At 51.1% G+C, this 18,451-nt stretch overlaps 2 protein-coding genes across 2 annotated transcripts; one reads left to right on the forward strand and one right to left on the reverse strand.

The window, feature by feature from the left end:
* Positions 1–3,884: 3,884 nt before the first annotated feature.
* IUM83_04768 (uncharacterized protein) lies at positions 3,885–7,631 on the reverse strand (the record flags this gene model as incomplete). The annotated part of the gene is made up of 2 exons (XM_067928865.1): positions 3,885–4,304; positions 7,455–7,631. The coding sequence occupies 2 exons, from the start codon at positions 7,629–7,631 to the stop codon at positions 3,885–3,887; spliced, it is 597 nt and encodes a 198-aa protein (XP_067796332.1).
* Positions 7,632–10,766: 3,135 nt separating this feature from the next.
* Positions 10,767–11,132, forward strand: IUM83_04769 (uncharacterized protein; the record flags this gene model as incomplete). Its single annotated transcript, XM_067928866.1, has 1 exon — positions 10,767–11,132. The coding sequence occupies one exon, from the start codon at positions 10,767–10,769 to the stop codon at positions 11,130–11,132; it is 366 nt and encodes a 121-aa protein (XP_067796331.1).
* Positions 11,133–18,451: the final 7,319 nt, after the last annotated feature.

An 18,451-nucleotide genomic window follows, 5' to 3' on the forward strand; every position in this document is an offset into this window, starting at 1 on the left:
GCTTTCGAAACCTCGGCATTCATAGCCAATCAGCTCACCGCTTTGTCGGCACAGTGCTGGAGGGCAATGCGTTCGTGATCGATATCTCGGCGTGCTTTGGCTGGACCTGTTCCCCCGGATACTATAGTGTAGGCAGCAATGCCATCTCATATATCCACAGTCAGACTGCCAATTCAGCACATCCTATGGGCCTTTTCAACTACCACTGAGTGGGCGACCATGGCTGCATCTCTGCAGATATCGGTTCCTCCCGCCAAGATGTGGAGCGATCGCTAAGGTGCGTCATAATGACCGCGCTGGGACCCGAAGCTGTCAGTGACGACAAATTCACCCAGTGGAGCACACATTAGAAAGTGTTGGGGCTCGTGTTTGACACAGAGCAGTGCACGGTGTCCGTGCCACCGGCCAAAATCCAAAAAGGCCACCAAACTAGTCTTCGACGCCTACCACGCGACTTCCTTAAGCCGTACCCAATTTGGGTCCCTCCTCAGCTGCATTCGCCACGTAGCTACGTGTCTGCGGCCAGTAAGGCTGTTCCTGCAATGTCTTCGCAGACCTGAAGCAACCCTACATCGGTGGTCCCAAGTATCCATCACAGACGACATGAGGCAAGATTTTGTCTGGTGACAACATATACTGCACTCATCAGCCCTCAACGGAGTTTCTCTCAGCTACTTCAGGACATCCCCTTCGGCCGATGTTGTCCTATAAATGGACGCGTCGGACACTGGATTGTGTACCTTGGAACGTCCACATCAGCAGGTTCTGACGTACTCATTCTCAGACACCGAACGGAAGCTCATCAACGACTTCCACAATTGGCACCAAATCGTATTTGATATTAACTACAGAGAACTGCTCTCTTGTGCGTTTGCGGTTCACACGTGGTCGGGTGCCTAGTGTAAGGAACACAACACCTGCGACGCGAACCCGATCCACGTACACTTCCGCATCGACAACAAATCAGCATGACAATGATTGATGGCATCTAGAAACACTCGGGCTCAGACCATAATCCGTCTCCTCGGGTCGTGTGAGGTGGCGTATGGCCTACGGTTTTCTGCGTCACACATTCCAGGAACGGCGGATGCAGGATCCTAGATCCCAGGACGCCCCCCAGGCGCTACAAAGATTTACTAAACGCACGTATACGTGGTCACGGGTCCATCCGCGAGTGGATATCCTGGGCCTGGAACGGATTTGGCGCGATATCCGCGCGAGCATTCGGTGGCAGACTCAACCTACACCAAGCATCGTCGCGCGTTCACCGTCGGGCGAGCTTTCGCGGCTCGGTATGGATTGAATCCTTGGTTGGATGGCTTTTCCCGTTTCGGCCAAATTACATACTATATCAAACTTCACTTTCTCCGGTTTTCAACATGGCTATGGATCCAACTGCCCAATACAGAGCTTTATAATCCTGAACACGCTCATGGGAGTCCGACATTTCTTTTCCGCCTCAGGTCGGTCATTTCCGTCGGACCATACACAGATCCGCATGCTACTCAAAGGCATCAGCCGCCTTGATACCCCCCGCCCTGGCCGGAAACACCAGTCTCAATCCGTCTTCTGGAGACCTGTTTCACCTCACTCAGCTGCTTCGACCTTCGGACCAGGCGCTCTGGGGGGGGGGGTCTGTGGATGGCCTTCTTCTTCTTGCTCTGCCGGTCGGAGATAGTGGCGGTCAGCACAAGGCGGTTCCGGGTGGTTCGTGTTAAAAGCTATGGACGTCGTAGCTCTCGACAGCTCAGATAGAGCAACGCTCGACGCGCGCTCAGCCGTGTCCGTCCGCATTCGGCTACGAGGATAAAAACACAATCCGTCCGGGCAGATTATACCGCAGATGCTGCAACGCTCCGGTCGCCAGTTTCTGTGCCCAGTGCTCGGAGCGATCCTTCCAGTCCGTGCTCGGAAAACCCTTCCGATGGACTTGCCGATCGCAGCCTACCCGACTGAGAACGGCGGTATCAGCTCGGTGTCAGCATGCCACCTGTCCAGTAAACCCCAGGATGCTGCGAGGAATGTCGGAGAAGATCCGCGCGCGTACCGCACGCACTCCGTACGATCAGGTGGAGCCACACACATGTATCGGTCGGGTATCGACACACTCACTATCTAATACCACGTACGCTGGACGCTGACACGTTCAAATCTACACTAGGCTGTGCAAGAAGTCAGTGTCGTCGCTCGCATCGAGGATGGTAAGCGGGACAAAGCACACATTACTACTGCAATGACGACCCGTACTGGCCAGTTGGGGGGCTCAGTTCCTGTCCTTTCTGGACAGAGCTGTCGCCGGCTACATTCCATCCATTGCAATACACGATGCTGATTTGCCCCCCCCCCTCTTACTCACTTACTCACATCGCACAGGTAACGAATACGGAAAGAAACCGACTTCTGGAACTAGCTAGCAGAGAGTCCGCACTCGGCGCTCTCCCAGCCCGAAAGTTCCCCTAAAAGTAAGAAGTTTTTGTGAGTGCGTTCGACCCGCGCCCCGTTAGCTGGGACTGAGCCGAAGATGGAGAGGGCTTCAGCTAAGCTCCGTCCATTTCATTTTAAAACGACAGAACTGGTCTGGGATTCCCACTATCCTGTCTAGTGTTGGGAATCCCTACCCGCACGGGGACGGCATGCTACAGCCCCGTGTGTTGGGTAGTAAACCAAGGCACCTAAATATACGAAACAGCCGCTCGGCAAGGACGAGATCTGATTCCGGTCGAAGCACGGACGGTTGACCTTCACATTCTGAGATGACCTCCACGCAAGCGGGAAAATGATTTTCCTTTTCGCCTTCGGCTCCTTGGAAAATCCCCAAACGCTGTAGCGTCTAAAAGCAACCATTTAGTTTCTTACACATATATTCAAGTCATCCGCGCATTTCGCCACGCCTCGCATTCGAGTTGATCAACTCGAGTACGGCGTTCTCCTATGAATCGTACGTAAACGACATCGTGAATCACGATGTCGTTTAGGTTTATCACGATTCGTGATTACAGAGACCACCGGCTATAGTGGCGCCGGTAATAAGAGAAAATCGATTATTAGAGGGCTTTCGTGAGATCCCAAATCGTGACTATAGTAATATCAAGTCAAACCGGCTATTAGGCTGTAAGAGTGTAAGAAAGCTCCCCCGCCAAACCAAAACCACACATTGTAAGAGTGTGGGGGACACGTGGGTCATTTTTAAACACGATCAGGAGTACATCAATGGTCTCGTCGCGCCAGCACCTCACTATCTACTAAAAGAACAAACTCCGTCGCGTGGAACGCTGTTTAGGAGGCGACAATTCTACACTGCTTCATACTAGGATCATGTCAATGAGCATGGGCGCTAGGCTGGAGTGCGACAGTGAACCGGCTACCAGGTAAAGAAACGGAGTTTGGAGATCTAGAGCTGCTTATAACTAGATTAGATTTATTGGATCCGTTCTGTTGAATATGCTGTTGAGAACAACCGAGAGAGAGAGAGAGAGAGAGAGAGAGAGAGAGAGAGAGAGAGAGAGAGAGAGAGAGAGAGAGAGAGAGAGAGAGAGAGAGAGAGAGAGAGAGACGACACACGCGAGCAGTCTTCAAGCGACAGCGAGAGTGACGGTGTTGGCGAGAGGAGGAACTCGCACGGCGAGGCACTAGAAGGGGCGCAAAAGCTCCAGATGTACATGTTTGCCCACGGATTGCGGGACACCAGCGTACAGAACGTTGTCAACGCCACCAGGAGAATGGCAATCGCCTCTAAGTGCTCACCTCCAGGCCTCCGAAAATACCGTAGTCAATATACGCAGGCAACGCACCCACAAGTAATACATAGTGCAATATCAAGACGATCAAAAATCCGCAATACCGCAATTTTCAATGTATTGTTGCGGCCAGCCTTAACTCTAAGATCACGGTACGAGCGTTGACGCGTTCCATAGCTCCCGGTTAGGCTTTAGAAACATCAGTCTCTCGAAGGTTGCTGAGCGCATGGAAGCCCGGTGCGACTCAAGCACGTACTTACACTCCGAGAATAACCGCTCGCATCGGTTACTGGTTGGGGAAATTGCACCAAGTAGTGGGACGTAGTCAACAGCGCGCCTCTGCGAGGTGCGGGGCTTCTTAGCACGGCGAAGAATCTGGTTCGCAAAGCCAGCAGCCGGTTCTTCATCAATCGGTTCGGAGCCTTCTGGACGTCGAAACGGCTCGAGCGTCTTGGACTCGGCACTGGAAACAGGACGAGAGCTCATGACCTTGATAGCAGCAGATTCAAAGGTCGGCGAGTGAACAATCTGGGCAGTAGGCTTGAGATACTCTTCCATGACAGGGTACTTCGCCATACAAGCGTCAAAGCGAACACGTACTTCACCGAGCGTTCGCTTGTGCTTGCAGCCAGTCGTATATGTGGGTCGTCACCTCGTCCACGAAGCCGAACACCTCAAGGGAGGTCAAGTTTCGGCGCTAGAACTCAGCGTACTCGTCACTGTGAGTGGGATGCTTGGAGTTCAGGTGTGACATCAGGTTTGTGTAGCCTGTACGCTGAGATTGCTTGCGTGGCTGCTCGCAGATGTTGCATCTATATAGCCCAGGCTCCACGATAGTGTAGAAGAAAGCGGCGAGTTACTGGGACGACATGGAGGATTGAAGAATGAGTTTTTCTTGCTTGGATGCGGAGCTACTCGAGCTCCGAGTGAATGGATGGCAGCGGGGAACGACTGGCTGGCAACATCTGCGGGATTTATTTGTATTATTCCGTCAGTATCACACTATATTATTTCTCGAAAAAAAACAATAATCCGCAGTATAATATAAAATAGGTAGTAATTACGGCAGTGATATTATTTTCTCGGAGGCCTGCTCATCTCGTCTTCCATGCGGAATAGTAGTTTGTATGTTAAACGATAGGATCCCTTTCCATGTGGAATAGTAGTTTGTATGTTGAATGATAGGTTTCCTCTCATAGCAGCTATAAATCTACATGTATAAGAGAGCTTGGGGAGTTGGTGACCAAACAGCTCCACTATAGCCAGGCCTCTCAAAATTAGGCAGTAATACCTACTTAATTTGACTTCAAATAGGCATTATGAAAAAAGGTTGATTAGGTAGTTCGATACAAACGGCTCAAAATCCAAGTTAGGCATCCAGGTGGTGTACATTATTCAAATGAATTGTCTTGCACTCCCGGACAAAATATTACGGCTACCTTTTTTTGGTAGAACTTTTTTTCTACTGTGAGCTGGCGCTTGCTGTTTAGATATGTGTTTCAGACCCTCAAGAAACATTGTTACGATGAGAAGTTTGCGGAGTTCGAGCTCTGAAGGGAGGCTCTAATACAAAAACCGTAGCTACGTCCAAAACTAAATCAAACAAAAGGCTGAGGTACCCACACACGAGTTAAACGTCGTCATGAACTAGTTCAGGGAACCCAGGCGGTGCAAAACTGTCGTGATCTCGTCACTATCAAGATTGAACTCGGCTGATCGGCGATTGAGGTACAAGTAGTGTTGCTAAAACGAGCAGATCAAATGGGGAATGTTTCGGCTGATCGCGCGCACACTGTGGAAATAGGTAGCGTTCCGGAGACACCATAGCGTGTGGAACACAATGGCTGTGTGGATACGCCATAAAATGAGAATAACCTCACGAAGATGGCGCCATTCATCTTGGACATCGCGGTCGGACGGATAATCAACAGCCTCCACCTCAGGGAAAAACTGGAGCCCATGGTTCCCAGATTTTCTGTCATGTCCCCTAGACAGGGTCACACTCGAAGAAGCAATGCGTCGTAAACTCGATAGCCGGAAGGGCAGTGTTAACACTGCCATTTGAACCGGTGATTTTAGCCTGTAGTGTGGTCTACTGGTCTCCACGTGCATCCTTCTTAGACCCTCGCCTTGATGCGTTTGCCTTCCCCATTCGTGCTAGCAGATGTAGAGCGCCGAAAGGTGGAATGCACAGGCAGCGACGCGAATAAACTGCGAGCTGGGGTGGTTTCAGGCATATCCGCAATTAGGTATTTTGAAAAAAATAGGAATAGGCATTTTGTACTTTCCCTTCACACACTACCTAATTTTGATAGGCCTGACTATAGCCGGTGTTCTCAGAATTGCGAAGGAATGTTGGTGATGGGTGATCCTCTGCTGATTGCGATGGACCAATCGTTCGATCGCAAACGTTCCGTGTTGTCGGCTGTACCAGTGGACACCACCAGCATGAGGTACAGTACGTCGCATACACTCTATTGCACTGTAAGGAGGCAAGCGTCATGGCAACGAGTGAGACGTTAGGTGCGAATGAGGCGACGGGTGACGGTGTTGAAGTAGCCGTCTGTGTAGTACGTGAACCCAATGGACTTCGTGTGCGACAGGATTTGCTGCACGAGCTACCGCACGACAGGATCGCGAGCGTAGGACTTCGTGCCCGACGAGGCGAAGTGAGATCTTTTCCGTGCCAGACGGCAGCAGAGCGAGCATTGTGGAATCCGCCGGCTAACGAGCAAGCCGGGCGAGCACTTTGGAATACGCTGGCTAACGAGCAAGTCGGGCGAGTGGTTGAGGACGAGACGGCTGACGAGCAAGCCGACCAACGGAACGACGCGCTCCCGGAACGAGTGCTAGGGACGAAACGGCGAGTAGAACGGGGCGTGTAACCAGCGACGGCTCGGTGGACGACTGTACGGCGTGGACGACTCCGGAGGGACGTCCAGGAAGCACTTGGCTTCCACGTCTTTCGACGGCTGGAACGATTAGGGAGGCGCGCGTGGGCGTACGTCCGAGTGGCTAGAGAGTCGACCAGGGCGGAACTCAAGTTGTTTGTGTCGGGCGGACGTGTATTGAGGTTAGTTGATAACTCGGTTGGTAGCCTAGCTACCTCGACTTTGTATTGTAAATAAAATAGTTGTCGCTGCCAGTCGGGCACGCACCGGCGCGGTGTCATACGTTGTGACATCGTCGGCCTGACGGACTTCGGACTGCATCAGCACAGTCACGACCAACCTCAAGCGTTTGGGGCGAACACGTTGTAGCACCAAGGCGGTGGGTACTTAAGTCCGCATTGTGTTGTCGGTGTTGTAGCACACTGTTTTTCGCGAGCTGATCAAAATTCATTGTAAGGGTGACCGTACCGGTTGAGCTATCCCTATTCTAAATTTGGCGAGCAAACCATGTGGTAGTCGTAGATTTGACAATGGCGATTGTCGGTGAAACGTAGGCCGTATTTGGCACTTTGTATGTAATCGTAGGAAATATCGCGGACAAATCGACAAAAATGTGAGTGATAGCACAAATGAACATATAGAAATGTGTATACACTCCCAAAGACGAACGAATGGCACGTGTTTCGTAGGCGACACATGCGGCGTGGTAGGATTGGTACAAAACAATTCACGCCGTCGATCTCTCCTGCATCAGGAAGACCCACAGCGCGACCGATCAAGTTAAGGAGAACCTGTCTTCAAGCACACCTAGCCTGCCGCTATCCACCTCTAAGCGCGGCTTGGCTCCGCCCACCACTGAACCCAGCTTGGCCTCAAGCGCCTCGAGCACCGCCGAGTCCAGCTCGACCTCGAACGTCATCGAGCCCAGCTTGGCCTCGAGCGCCACCAAGTCCTGCTCGGCATCACGCGCCGCCAAGTCCGGCTTGGCCAGGAGCGCCATCATGGTGCTGGTCTCCGTTGAGTCTGTCTCGCCTCGTACTCCACCGTCGAGCAGTCCATCTATAGCGCCTTCGACGTGCAACGGTGACGTGTTCCCTTCATCCACCAGCTTGGTGGCGTCCCCCTCCCCCCAATCGGCCAGCTCACCGTCGACTTGTGCTGCTGAGCACAATGGGAGTGACAAAAGAGAAGTCACTGTGCAAGATGTAAGGGATGCGTGCGTGTCTTCCAAACCACAGCGCGCGTATCGAGGTGGCTTGGCGGTTACATCTCGGCGGATTTGATCAACTAAAGGCGACGAGGCACCGATGTATTTTACAAGCACTAGTCAGCTCGACCTCACATACTTTACGCCGAGTGTTTTTGAGGCGTTCCGGTTGGAGAAGCGTAAACGTGTCAGTGTGGGGACGCTCACTGGGTATCATAGCGCAATAAAGGATCTCTATCGGCGTCAAGAAATACCTCTTCCTGCAGCTTACGAGAAGGGAATGGCTATACTCTTTTCAGGATTGAAACGCATGGAGGCCTGAAAGCTTCAGTCTGGGTCGCCAAAAGAGTCCAGCAAAGACCCGATACCCTTCTCTTTGTACCGGGAGCTGTGCCGCTCTACACTTGCTCGACAAGACGGTGGCTTTGCCCACATATTTCTCACTACCCAATGGAAGTTGATGTGCCGATCGAAGTCCGTGCAAACACTATGCACCGAGCACATGAGCTGTCATGACGACAGTGTTGGGTGCATTATGTACAAGTCGAAAACGAATCAGGAGGGCAGTGGCCCTAAAGGCCCCCGTCACATGTATGCAAATCCGCTTAGCCCGGAAAAATGCTGGATAACGTCTTTGGCTCCCTATTTAGTGTGGAGTAGCGCCCTCACAGAAATCTGCAAAGTCGTCCTCGCACAAACCCGTCGCGTCTGCTGTCGGTGGGCGCGTCGGATATTTCCCCGGGACTTGAGTAGCGTATCTCAGGATAGGGTAACGAGTAGCTCAAGCTTGGAGCGTGAAGTCTTCCTTACTGGGACTGCCTTGTCCTTGATCCGTCTTTTCTCCTTTCTTGCCCTTGAACACGTGCAGTTATCGGTGCGTCGCGTCCTTGGGGTGCATGGCGTTACCGGGGCCGACGCGGTCATGTGCGGCGTTATCGGGGCCGGCACGGGTCTTCGCCTTCAGCGACGCGTTATCGGGCGTGCTTGAGCGGTATCGTTTAACGTGTTCCTCCTGTTGGGCACGGGTCTGAGGGTGAGTGCACCGACGACCGAGGGACGGGGGGCCGCGTTATTGGGGCGGCTCTGCTTGCCGGCACTAGGAAACCTTGGACCGAAAGGGAGAAATCCACTTGAGCGGCACAAAGAAGATTCGGGACTGAGACTTACACCTATCCTATGCTACTGACTCTACTTGAAGATTGCTAAACTACGGTTCCATGCCTAACCCTACTTCGATTACGCATACCCTGATTTATGATGCTTGATCTCTGAGACGGGGTCCTCCAGACCGCGTCTCAGCGGTTCCTAGGACGGGGTCGTACCAGACCTGAGACGGGGTCATTCAAACGGGGTATCACTAAAGTGAGGTCGCCCTAGAGCCCTGAATGACAGCTCCGACTCAGACTTGGCATCTGAGGCGTCTTTCACCCTTTCCGCAGTAGAATCCGTACAGATCGGGTTCCCATACTCTGGACAACGGTCCTCTGGCGCGCCTCGCTCGTCACTTCTCGTCTCGCGATCTGCTTCACCAAATTAGCATGCGGACCAATGCAGTCGAAAGGTTTTCTGTTTCCTGGGTCATAGCAGAAAGCTAGATTTGGTGGCATTCTCCGCAAACTCGTTGCCGAGCACAAGCAGCAGACGCATTATGAGACACATTCAATTCGAAAAGGTGTTGCGACCTTTGCTTGCAGTGGTTCTACTGGTGGGCCGTCCATCGCTAGGGTTTGCTTACGTGTAGGATGGTCGCTTGGAGGTGTCCAAGATCGCTACATTAGATATGAAGCTGATCTAAAACCTTTAACAGATATTTATCTGTTAAACCATAATTGACAAATGTCATGCACAAGTGACTGTTGTCACTTGTGTGTGTAACCCCATTACAGTAGTGCCTTACGAAGAAACACTGAATGCTTTACCAAATAAGCAATGTACAACTTAAGAATGTCACGGAGCGCGCTGACTTTGTGTAGTGATGGATACATCTCTAGAATACACGAGCGCAGAGTAGGATCCGCCTTATCTTTAAAGTGTGGCGGCAGGACCGCAAATGCTGGGCGGTTTAATGGAAGACCTGCAACAACCCGCCCCCAAAACGGATCTCCTGCTTATGCTGTTCAGAACAGCATAAGGCAAATTTCCTACCCTCCGCGTCCAAGGGGTTAAATACCCCCGTTAAGGATTTCCGTCGCCGCGAACTACTTCTTGACATGACCCCAAGCCGATCCAGCTTTGAGGTTTTGCTCATATCCCCCAACCCAAACGAGATTCGTGTGCTGTCACGTGGATGCAACCGGGTGTTTCTTCCAGAGCTATGACGAAGTCGAGAGAAAGCTCCTATTTCAGCACAGATGGGGGCAAACTATGCGCGTATGGAGGTCGAAGGTCAACCCGATGGTGGTTGGAACGTCGACCTGAGCAAGCTCACATGTGGTTGCAAGTACCATTTCAAGTTCGGTACGTAGATCCGCATTATCGTCGGTTAGCAGGTCAAGTACTATGCAGGACTGAATGGTAAAAGAACCCTAGTCAACCGTTCAGTACCGCGAAAGCGCCGCAAAAACAGTAAGGAATCTGGCCGTGTTCAAGCTGGGCGACCTCGTAATAACGGCCACCCACTCAGTCTGGTCTAGGGAGTTGGTAGCAGATAAGTAAATTTAAATACAGCTGTAGTTTCACGTTGTCGTTTCAAAACGACTACTTTTGTAACCTATACTGCTCAATTCTACCAATATAATGCTCATTTGCAAACTTACTGCTCACCGAACACTTCAGGTGGGGCCTCTCAGCTCTAACCATGCTCCCCCCACCTCATTCAAGATTTTTTTCAAGTGGTGTCAAGTGTACCTTAAAGAAAGAGGGTGGGGGCGACTGGATGAGGCTGCCGCCCGCTATTTGAGGACATGGGGGCTAATTTCAACCTCGCCCACTATGGATGGTGAGCGCGCAATCAAGCGGTCGTTTGATGCGGTCGCGCATGCGCGCATTACCAAGGCCCGCCTTATCGATGCCGCATTACAAGGTGATGATACGGGGGAGGCCGAGTGGGTCCTGCCACCTGACGTGGACCTGCGTGGCCGCCCCACCTACCAGATGAAAACTATTCTCGATCATGTGCGGGTTAACGGGCGAACTCTGTTTCTAACGTCATGGGAGCCCACGCTGGAAACCACGGAAAACCTGCCGTCGGGAAAATTGAGCGCTTCAGACGGCACAGACGCCGTCAAGTTGAGCGCATCTACGTGGAGGCTGAAGCGCAAGAAGAATAAAGAAGAACAACAACACAAGAAGCGATAGTACGCATTTACATATATTACACGATAACTTTCTAATACAAACCCCACGATGCTTATTTGATGCAATCGCTATAGTCGATGAAGCACACGTGCGTTTGTGAACTACTGCTACGGCCATCAGCTGAAGCAGTAAACGGGGTTACCCTTGAACTTGCTTCGCACAGGCCGGTGGAGTAGCACACACAAGCACGGCGAACGGGGCGCCGCATTGTAGCCGCGCGGGGCCAGGCATGCCGCGCCTTGGTGATGTCTGCGAACTTGACTGCCGATTCTGAAATGAGAATCGGGAGCGCGGCCCGCGCTACGCAGGCGGTCTAGCAAGTAGGATGGATGGTCCTCGTCCTCCCACTGGATTTCCCTTACCCCATTGCGTGGTGCGACAAGGTCACAAATCCTGGTGACCTTGCCGCACCCATCTGTGTGGCATATCTGTTTTGGTGTGCACCCTGCATTTGGCAAGGTGTTTTTTATATTTTGTCATGTACCATGTGGTAGGCATACATTTTCGTAATAATACGATATTATTTTAGTTTGAAATGCACTGGATATTCTACACTGTAATACAAGCATCCCACGAACAGAGTCCAACTTGAGGCCGCCGAAGTTTGGTGCTTGTGATCGCGATCACATGAATACAGAGCGCAGCTCAAAAATATAGTCTTACTCCTTCGTATACCCGTTTTGTTTCTCATTGGTAAGGAGGCCTTTACGACGCAATATCTAATGGCAGCTGAGGCAGTCGACGCCACTGGACCATCGGGGGCTGGTAACCCGCCTGGTTCGGTAGACTCTCTTTGGGGTCGTATACGGGTCTGATCGCGTGTTTGGTTCGTGCGATTTAGCCAACCACAACGCCAGGCCAGACCGGGAGTCCCTAGTTCGTAGCATTATGGAGAATTGTTTCAGACGACTGCGACGCCGATGGTGGTGGCGCCGACAACACTGCACCGTCTCCGACACCAACCGACACAGCAAAAGAATTTTGTTTGACCTTAGCCCTTCGCCGGCGCATACTGCTACCGGTAGTGTTGAAGCTCTGCCGCTGACTTCATTGATGGTGCCAAAGACTGTGAGTCTGCACAAACGGGTTTCGCATATCAGCAGTGCTTATTCAACCTGGGACCCTGCGAGAACCGATACCTGAGCGTAGGTTTTTTTCTGGGATCGTATCCGGTTCGGGTCAGGGATTAAGTCGGGCATCAAACCCCGACCCAATCTACCGACCCGATCAAAAGTAGGGATTTGAGTAACCGGGTCTTCTTATGCGAGTATATTAAGTGAAATGCATGTTCCTCGCGCATGTGTTAGACGCGCGTTAGGCGCTAGATCTACACTAGAACCAATATCATGTTTTGCTCAGTGTCGCTTGTTCCAGCGCCATCTAGATCCTCCTCCTGGAACTCACACGAGAAGTCGGGTATATAATCATTGTCGGCGGAGTTGTCTTCGGTATGTCCAGGTTCTGCATCGTCACTGTTGTCGCTGTCTGCCTCCCTTTCCAGCTCTTCGAGTGCCGGAGCTTCATCCTCGCTCTCGTAGGCTAACACTCCTGCTACATTACGTAGATCCAATGACACTGCCACGCTAAACTCGTCGGCTCCACTTTGTTCTTCATCTTGGCTTTGGTGCTTGTTACGCTTGTTCATACCCTTTCCACGCCTCTTTTTTTCCTGCGTGTGTTCGCGTTCTTCCTCGTGCCTGGTTTTCGACGTCCAGAAGCGATATCAGCTAGTTTTGTAACGTAGACCTGTGAGATATTGCGAATAGTTGACACAAATGTAACGATATTTGGACGAGTCGTGAAAGCCTTGTTGAGTTCCCTATGAAAGCGCTCCAACGGGTTATTAGTTCGCGTCACGAGATCGTGTTGAACACCGTGTACATTCCACCCCTCGATTTTGTAGCGGTCCAGCCATGTTGCACGAAAGTAGCCCCAAAATTCCTTCTATGTGGGATGAGATTACGGGATTCCCTTTTCATCACAGCGCTTCCTAATCTCTCGTTTCGCCCATTTTCAAGGCATTCTCGAATTGCTTTCGCGATGCCTCGATCAATGCATGCTCAAAGTCGTACCAATTTCACTCTTTGCAAGATTTCTGATGTATTTCGATATATCTGCTCCACAATGCCGAAGTACATACCGCGCTCTTTTCCTATGCAAAACACGTGATAGATCGGCACGTACAACTCGCTGACTCTGTTATGCACCATCATGATAACGCACGGCTTAAAGCCCTTTGAGGCGGAGCGAAATGTACCATCAATACGACGGATACATTGTGATACATCAGAAGCGGTCGAACTTCTGGGTGGGTCCAACCTATAATTCGCTGATACTTTGCCGTTGGACCGTTGCTGTGTGGAGACTGGTGACACTGGAAGAAGCTTAACGGCTTGCCAACCACCATAGAACGCGGTGGAACCTCAATCAAACCTAGTATGTGCGATCCGTAGTGCTTGCGTCGAATTCGATAGACTCGATTTTTAACCTGGTCGACACTAAGCCCCTTCCAGGTAATGTCGTCCTTCGGACAAACGTTTTGCTAACCGCATCCCAGATTTGATAATACGGCACCGCGAGGTCCATAATAGCCAATGTATCCACCTGTTGCTTCATTTGTTTTGTCACGTCAATTGTATCGGCTTCTGGACCTTGTGTAGGTAGACATATGTGTTTCTCAGTCACTTTACATCCACCGGTGGCGTACTCGTGAAGGAGAGCGTTGCACTGTGCGCTTCGGTATACACTGCACCGAAACGTGATCTTCACCATCGAGTCCCAGCCCTTGGTATACCGAATTCCGTTGTGGTACACGCACGTCTCGCCTGTACGACTTTGAGCCTTTCGCGTCGTTCGCAGCATCGACTGAGGCATGTTGGTGTCTGGTCCCTCGATTGTCTGCCCTGTCATGATCTGCGGACAGCGCTAGCGGGAGCGAGTCAGGTCGCGTGACTGAGCTCCATTTCCCGATACTGGAACCCAGTATCGGTGCGCGTCGAGACGTTTAGCGTCTCGACTGTTATCGAGATGCTTGAGGTTGTTGTCGCTAGGAGGTCGTTGCCGAAGTTAGAGCAGCAACCGTTCCTCGCGCGGTTGCGATGCCTGTGGTTCTCCTAAGTTGGGCACTGCCATGTATGCTATTATTATTTTTGATAGCCGGCAAGCTATCTGTAACAGCCGTCTACGAATAGATAGCAACAACCTCCGGACGGCACGGCACCCTGTGAATATGCAGGTACGTCAGTGCTTGTGTTGGAGCCGCGAAAAGCAGCTTCGCACATGCCCGATCATCACATTAACAGTTTTGATGCCCGACCTAATCCCCGACCCGATCCGTATACGATCCCAGAAATAGTCTATCCGCGTCAACGTTGCCACTCCATAAGCTACTGCGTGGGTTCCGCCTCAACAGAGACACTGTATAATCAAGCGTCATTGGTTGGTGCTGCGGAGCTAGGACTTGCTGCCATACACCGCCCTCCTTGCTTGCCAGGCAGGAGTAGTAGAGGATTGATAAATGCTTTCCTAAATGAACACACTTCGCAAACAACTGTGCAGTTCCCAAACGTAATAATCATCCTAAACGCTCATTACATCTAGACCCTACCACAAAGCTAAGAACAATCAGCTTTTGGTGACTAGTGTAAGCCATTTACAATACTGCCTCTTGGCTCTCGTCATCGCAACACTCACCCGGTTCAAATGGTAAGTCAGGGGCTGATTCCGTGTCGCACCCACGTTCTACTACTACTTCATGTTCTGAATCCAACGGGATTGAAAGAGCCTAAAGTTCTTTTATCCTTCGGAAGCTCCGCCGGAACCTTTTCCGGGGGTACGTCTTTGTACTCCCTCAAAAATGCGTAGTAGGGACTCGGTGAAGTCGAGCCCCAGCCTTGTTCCTCGAAGCGCTCTCGCTTCGTCTTCGCACTGAGAGTGTCTTCACTCTCAGTGGTACTTCCCATGAAGAGCAGTCTCAGCTCTTCGCTCTCGCTCTCCGTTCTTTCGCTGTTCGAAAGAACGCAGACCTGCTCGATGCGTTCATCGTGCAAGTTGCGCGTGAAGCGCTTCGAGCTCATGACTGGACGCGAAGTCAACTCCGACGCCTTCGTCGCAGGATTGGAACTAGAACGTGGTCATGTACCCATTCATAACTAAACAATGCATCCCGGTCTGTGGAGTCGGAGACGGTAGCGGGCGAGTTGGTTTTCATCAGCCACGAAATAGCTCTACCTAATAACGCGTAAAAACGGGGGTGATATCGAATACCCAAATGGAGCTGCAAAGCCAATCATGAGAATATCTAGCTCCTTGATGTAAGCTGCCATTCTGAAAACGTGATCAACACGTATTCGTAGATTGCGCAAAAGCTGACTTGACATCACCTTTTAGCAGGCGGATTTTTCTTTCGAACCCTTGGCCAGCTAACATTTCAATTCGCATCGCGATTTTTACTACGGGTTCATATGGGACCACTGGAGCGGAGTCAACGACAAACGCGCCATTCACTGAATCGAAAATGGGGTAGGATAAATCGTGTTTCGTACGAACTTCTGCTGCTGTGTCTACTCCTTTCTCGAGAGCGACACCAAGAGGACTGCAAATTACGTATGGCTAGATATCGAGGATGCTGCCGTCCACAACTAGGTATTCGCCAGCGCCTTGGCCATGGCAAATACTTCTAGTTACCGCTTGTAGATGTTTTGAACATGAATTGTGATATTTTTTGGAGGAGGACGCCTCGCGATAAGGCCATCTCTCCATTTCGCAGACACTTCACGCTCTGCAATTTGCATCAAGACGTCGAGGTGGGGATAACCACCTAACACTTGTTGACGCCGTACGGGGTCTAATGCTTTTGTGGGCCGGTTGTCACGTGTTGTTTGGCCGCGGACGAATCTAGTAGCCTCCTCCACACTGAATTGCTGAGTGTGAATGCAGTCAGATAAAGCTTTACAGGCAGACATGTCGATGGCGTCTTGTTTCGCTGGATCCGATCGTACACAACCTTCACGACGATGAATTTGTGTACTTTTCGCTTCTTCTCGTGGGAGCTCGGACCCGAGACTGTGCAGAATAATCCTAGCCGAATAGCTTGTCCATGTAATTTGGCTTGTGCTAGTTAAACGTTTTTGATTTGAATCGACATGTGATAGTTTCCCCTGAGAGACGAAAGGGTCTGTAGCGCCTGCAGCTATCACTGACCTCGACTGCAATGAAGCATCGATTTGGTCAATGAGCTCGGGAGAGATTTTCGTCTCGACGACGGCGGGGTTGAACATTTCTGCAGCGCCTACAGCTGGCACAACGCTCGATGTCATTTCGAAATCGACTTGCATTGTGAGCCCGGGAGAGAATTGTTCACTGTCGTCGTCGGCGTGGTTTTTGAGGAGTGGGATCGGCAGCGCTTGAATTGGATTCCCGAGTGAGTGCCCTGTGAACTCACCTGGGAGGAGTCGAAGTGCTTTATATTCTTGCTTGATTCCTCCGAAACGCTTATTGATTTCGGCTTCCACGAGTGCGTGTAGAGCTTTTGGGACGAAATGCTCTCTGCCCCCGTGACATTGGGTTGCCCTCGGATAGACACCCGTCGTTGAGAGATAATGCAGACAAACTACGAGACTCACCGCTCGAGGGATAGACTTGGGTAGGGGTAAGCTTGGGGACGCGCTCGGGCAGTGGACCAGGTTCGGTTTCCTGTCTCCAACCGAATGCCGCCCAGTCTGTTGAACTTGATGTGAACGGGATTGTGCGGGTGATTGCGAATTACTTGCTGGGACTAATGCATCGACCTTTTGATGCAAGTTTTCGTACATTCCCGAAGAATGCGGTCATCTGAGGAACATCGTCGACTAATTTGGCGCAGATCTGTGTTCGCTGCACATGCCGCTCAAAGTCCTCAAAGATATCGTTTATCCAGAACACTAAGGTGAATAGTTCGGCCATTTTCCGTTGTAATTGGAGAGCACTCGAATTAAGGAATGCCACCACAGTATCCGTTTATTCACTCGCTTCGGAGCAGCAATATTCGCGCGTAAAGTTGAAGTACGCGAGCTGCCGCAATAACCTCTTCCAGTGACGTTGCATGTTTTGCTGGTCCGACCTCTGTCGTCGCAGATAATTTTTCAGGGTTTCAAAATTTTGCACCACCAGCTTCGTATCAAGCGATGCGTGAATCTTGATGAAATTGCGCGAAGTGCATTACAGAGAGACCCCGCGTACCAAATTGTCAGTCGTACAGTCTGGTTAAAATCCCGGGTAGAGGCTTGGACAAGACAGCTTCTGACCGGATCAAAGAAAGAATAAATGTAGAAGAGGGCTTACCTTGATGCTGGCGTGCCGTGTTGCGATCATGTACCATTTGTTACTCCGCTCGAGTTGTAAAACTGTGCTTGTTACTTTTGGTACCGTCACGAGGTGTTGGTGACCTGGACGTCGTAGCGACTTCCTCACCAGATTGAGAGTTGGCACGATTCTGGCGAAGGCTTAAGAAATGACCCAAGAATTTGGGTTCATCCATGAATTTTGCGATGATGCTGGCATCTCGGTCGCGGGCCGGGTGTGTAGACTGGAATCGCGTTTTGAGTTAGGTGTACGTCCCGTTGTTGCAGAAATGTTTTCACGAGTGCGTTTTGCTCCGGCTAGTCCGGCATTTCCCGTCTCTACTATTTCTACGATCTCGGAATGATCTGGGGCGGCGTCATCGTCGTCTTGAAGCGGGTCGAAAAGCGGGTTATTGCTTTCACTCGTTTCATGATTGCTTGCGTTCGTGCTGGCTGTGACGGATATCGGCGGCTCACAGAAAGAGTTACCAACGGACTCAACAATCGTTTGGACGCCTCTGTCAACGTAGTATGCGAAGTCAACTGCATGATGTAGGGGCAATTCTGACCAACCGCCGGAGGTTGGATGAATCCAACGACAAATGCGATTGGGTTTGGGAAATCCATCTTGGTCAATGAGGCCTTCTATAATTTCGTTAATGTTTCTTGAACGGTATTAGTTGTTAGTGCCGATGAATATTGTGAGAACTTCGTCATGCAAGGGCTCGACCTCTGGCAATTCTCACTCACTTAAGTTGAAAGTGATATGTTACAGGATTAATGTCACGGCTGGGGCGACTATGATGATCTTCGAGTACTTGATCGACAGCGCTTCACCGCCGACTGCTACTGTAACTGAGTCACCACTTCAAACACTACTTTCCGCGATACACACGTTCGGCTGTGACAGCAGCGACTGGTTGACGCAGTAAACAAATTCTTCCAGCCTTTTGCACTTCAACCGCCGGCACTATGTACTGTTCAGCTACCGAACGAGCT

This window comes from Phytophthora cinnamomi (assembly GCF_018691715.1).
Source record: "Phytophthora cinnamomi strain GKB4 chromosome Unknown Contig17, whole genome shotgun sequence".
Taxonomy (NCBI): domain Eukaryota; phylum Oomycota; class Peronosporomycetes; order Peronosporales; family Peronosporaceae; genus Phytophthora; species Phytophthora cinnamomi.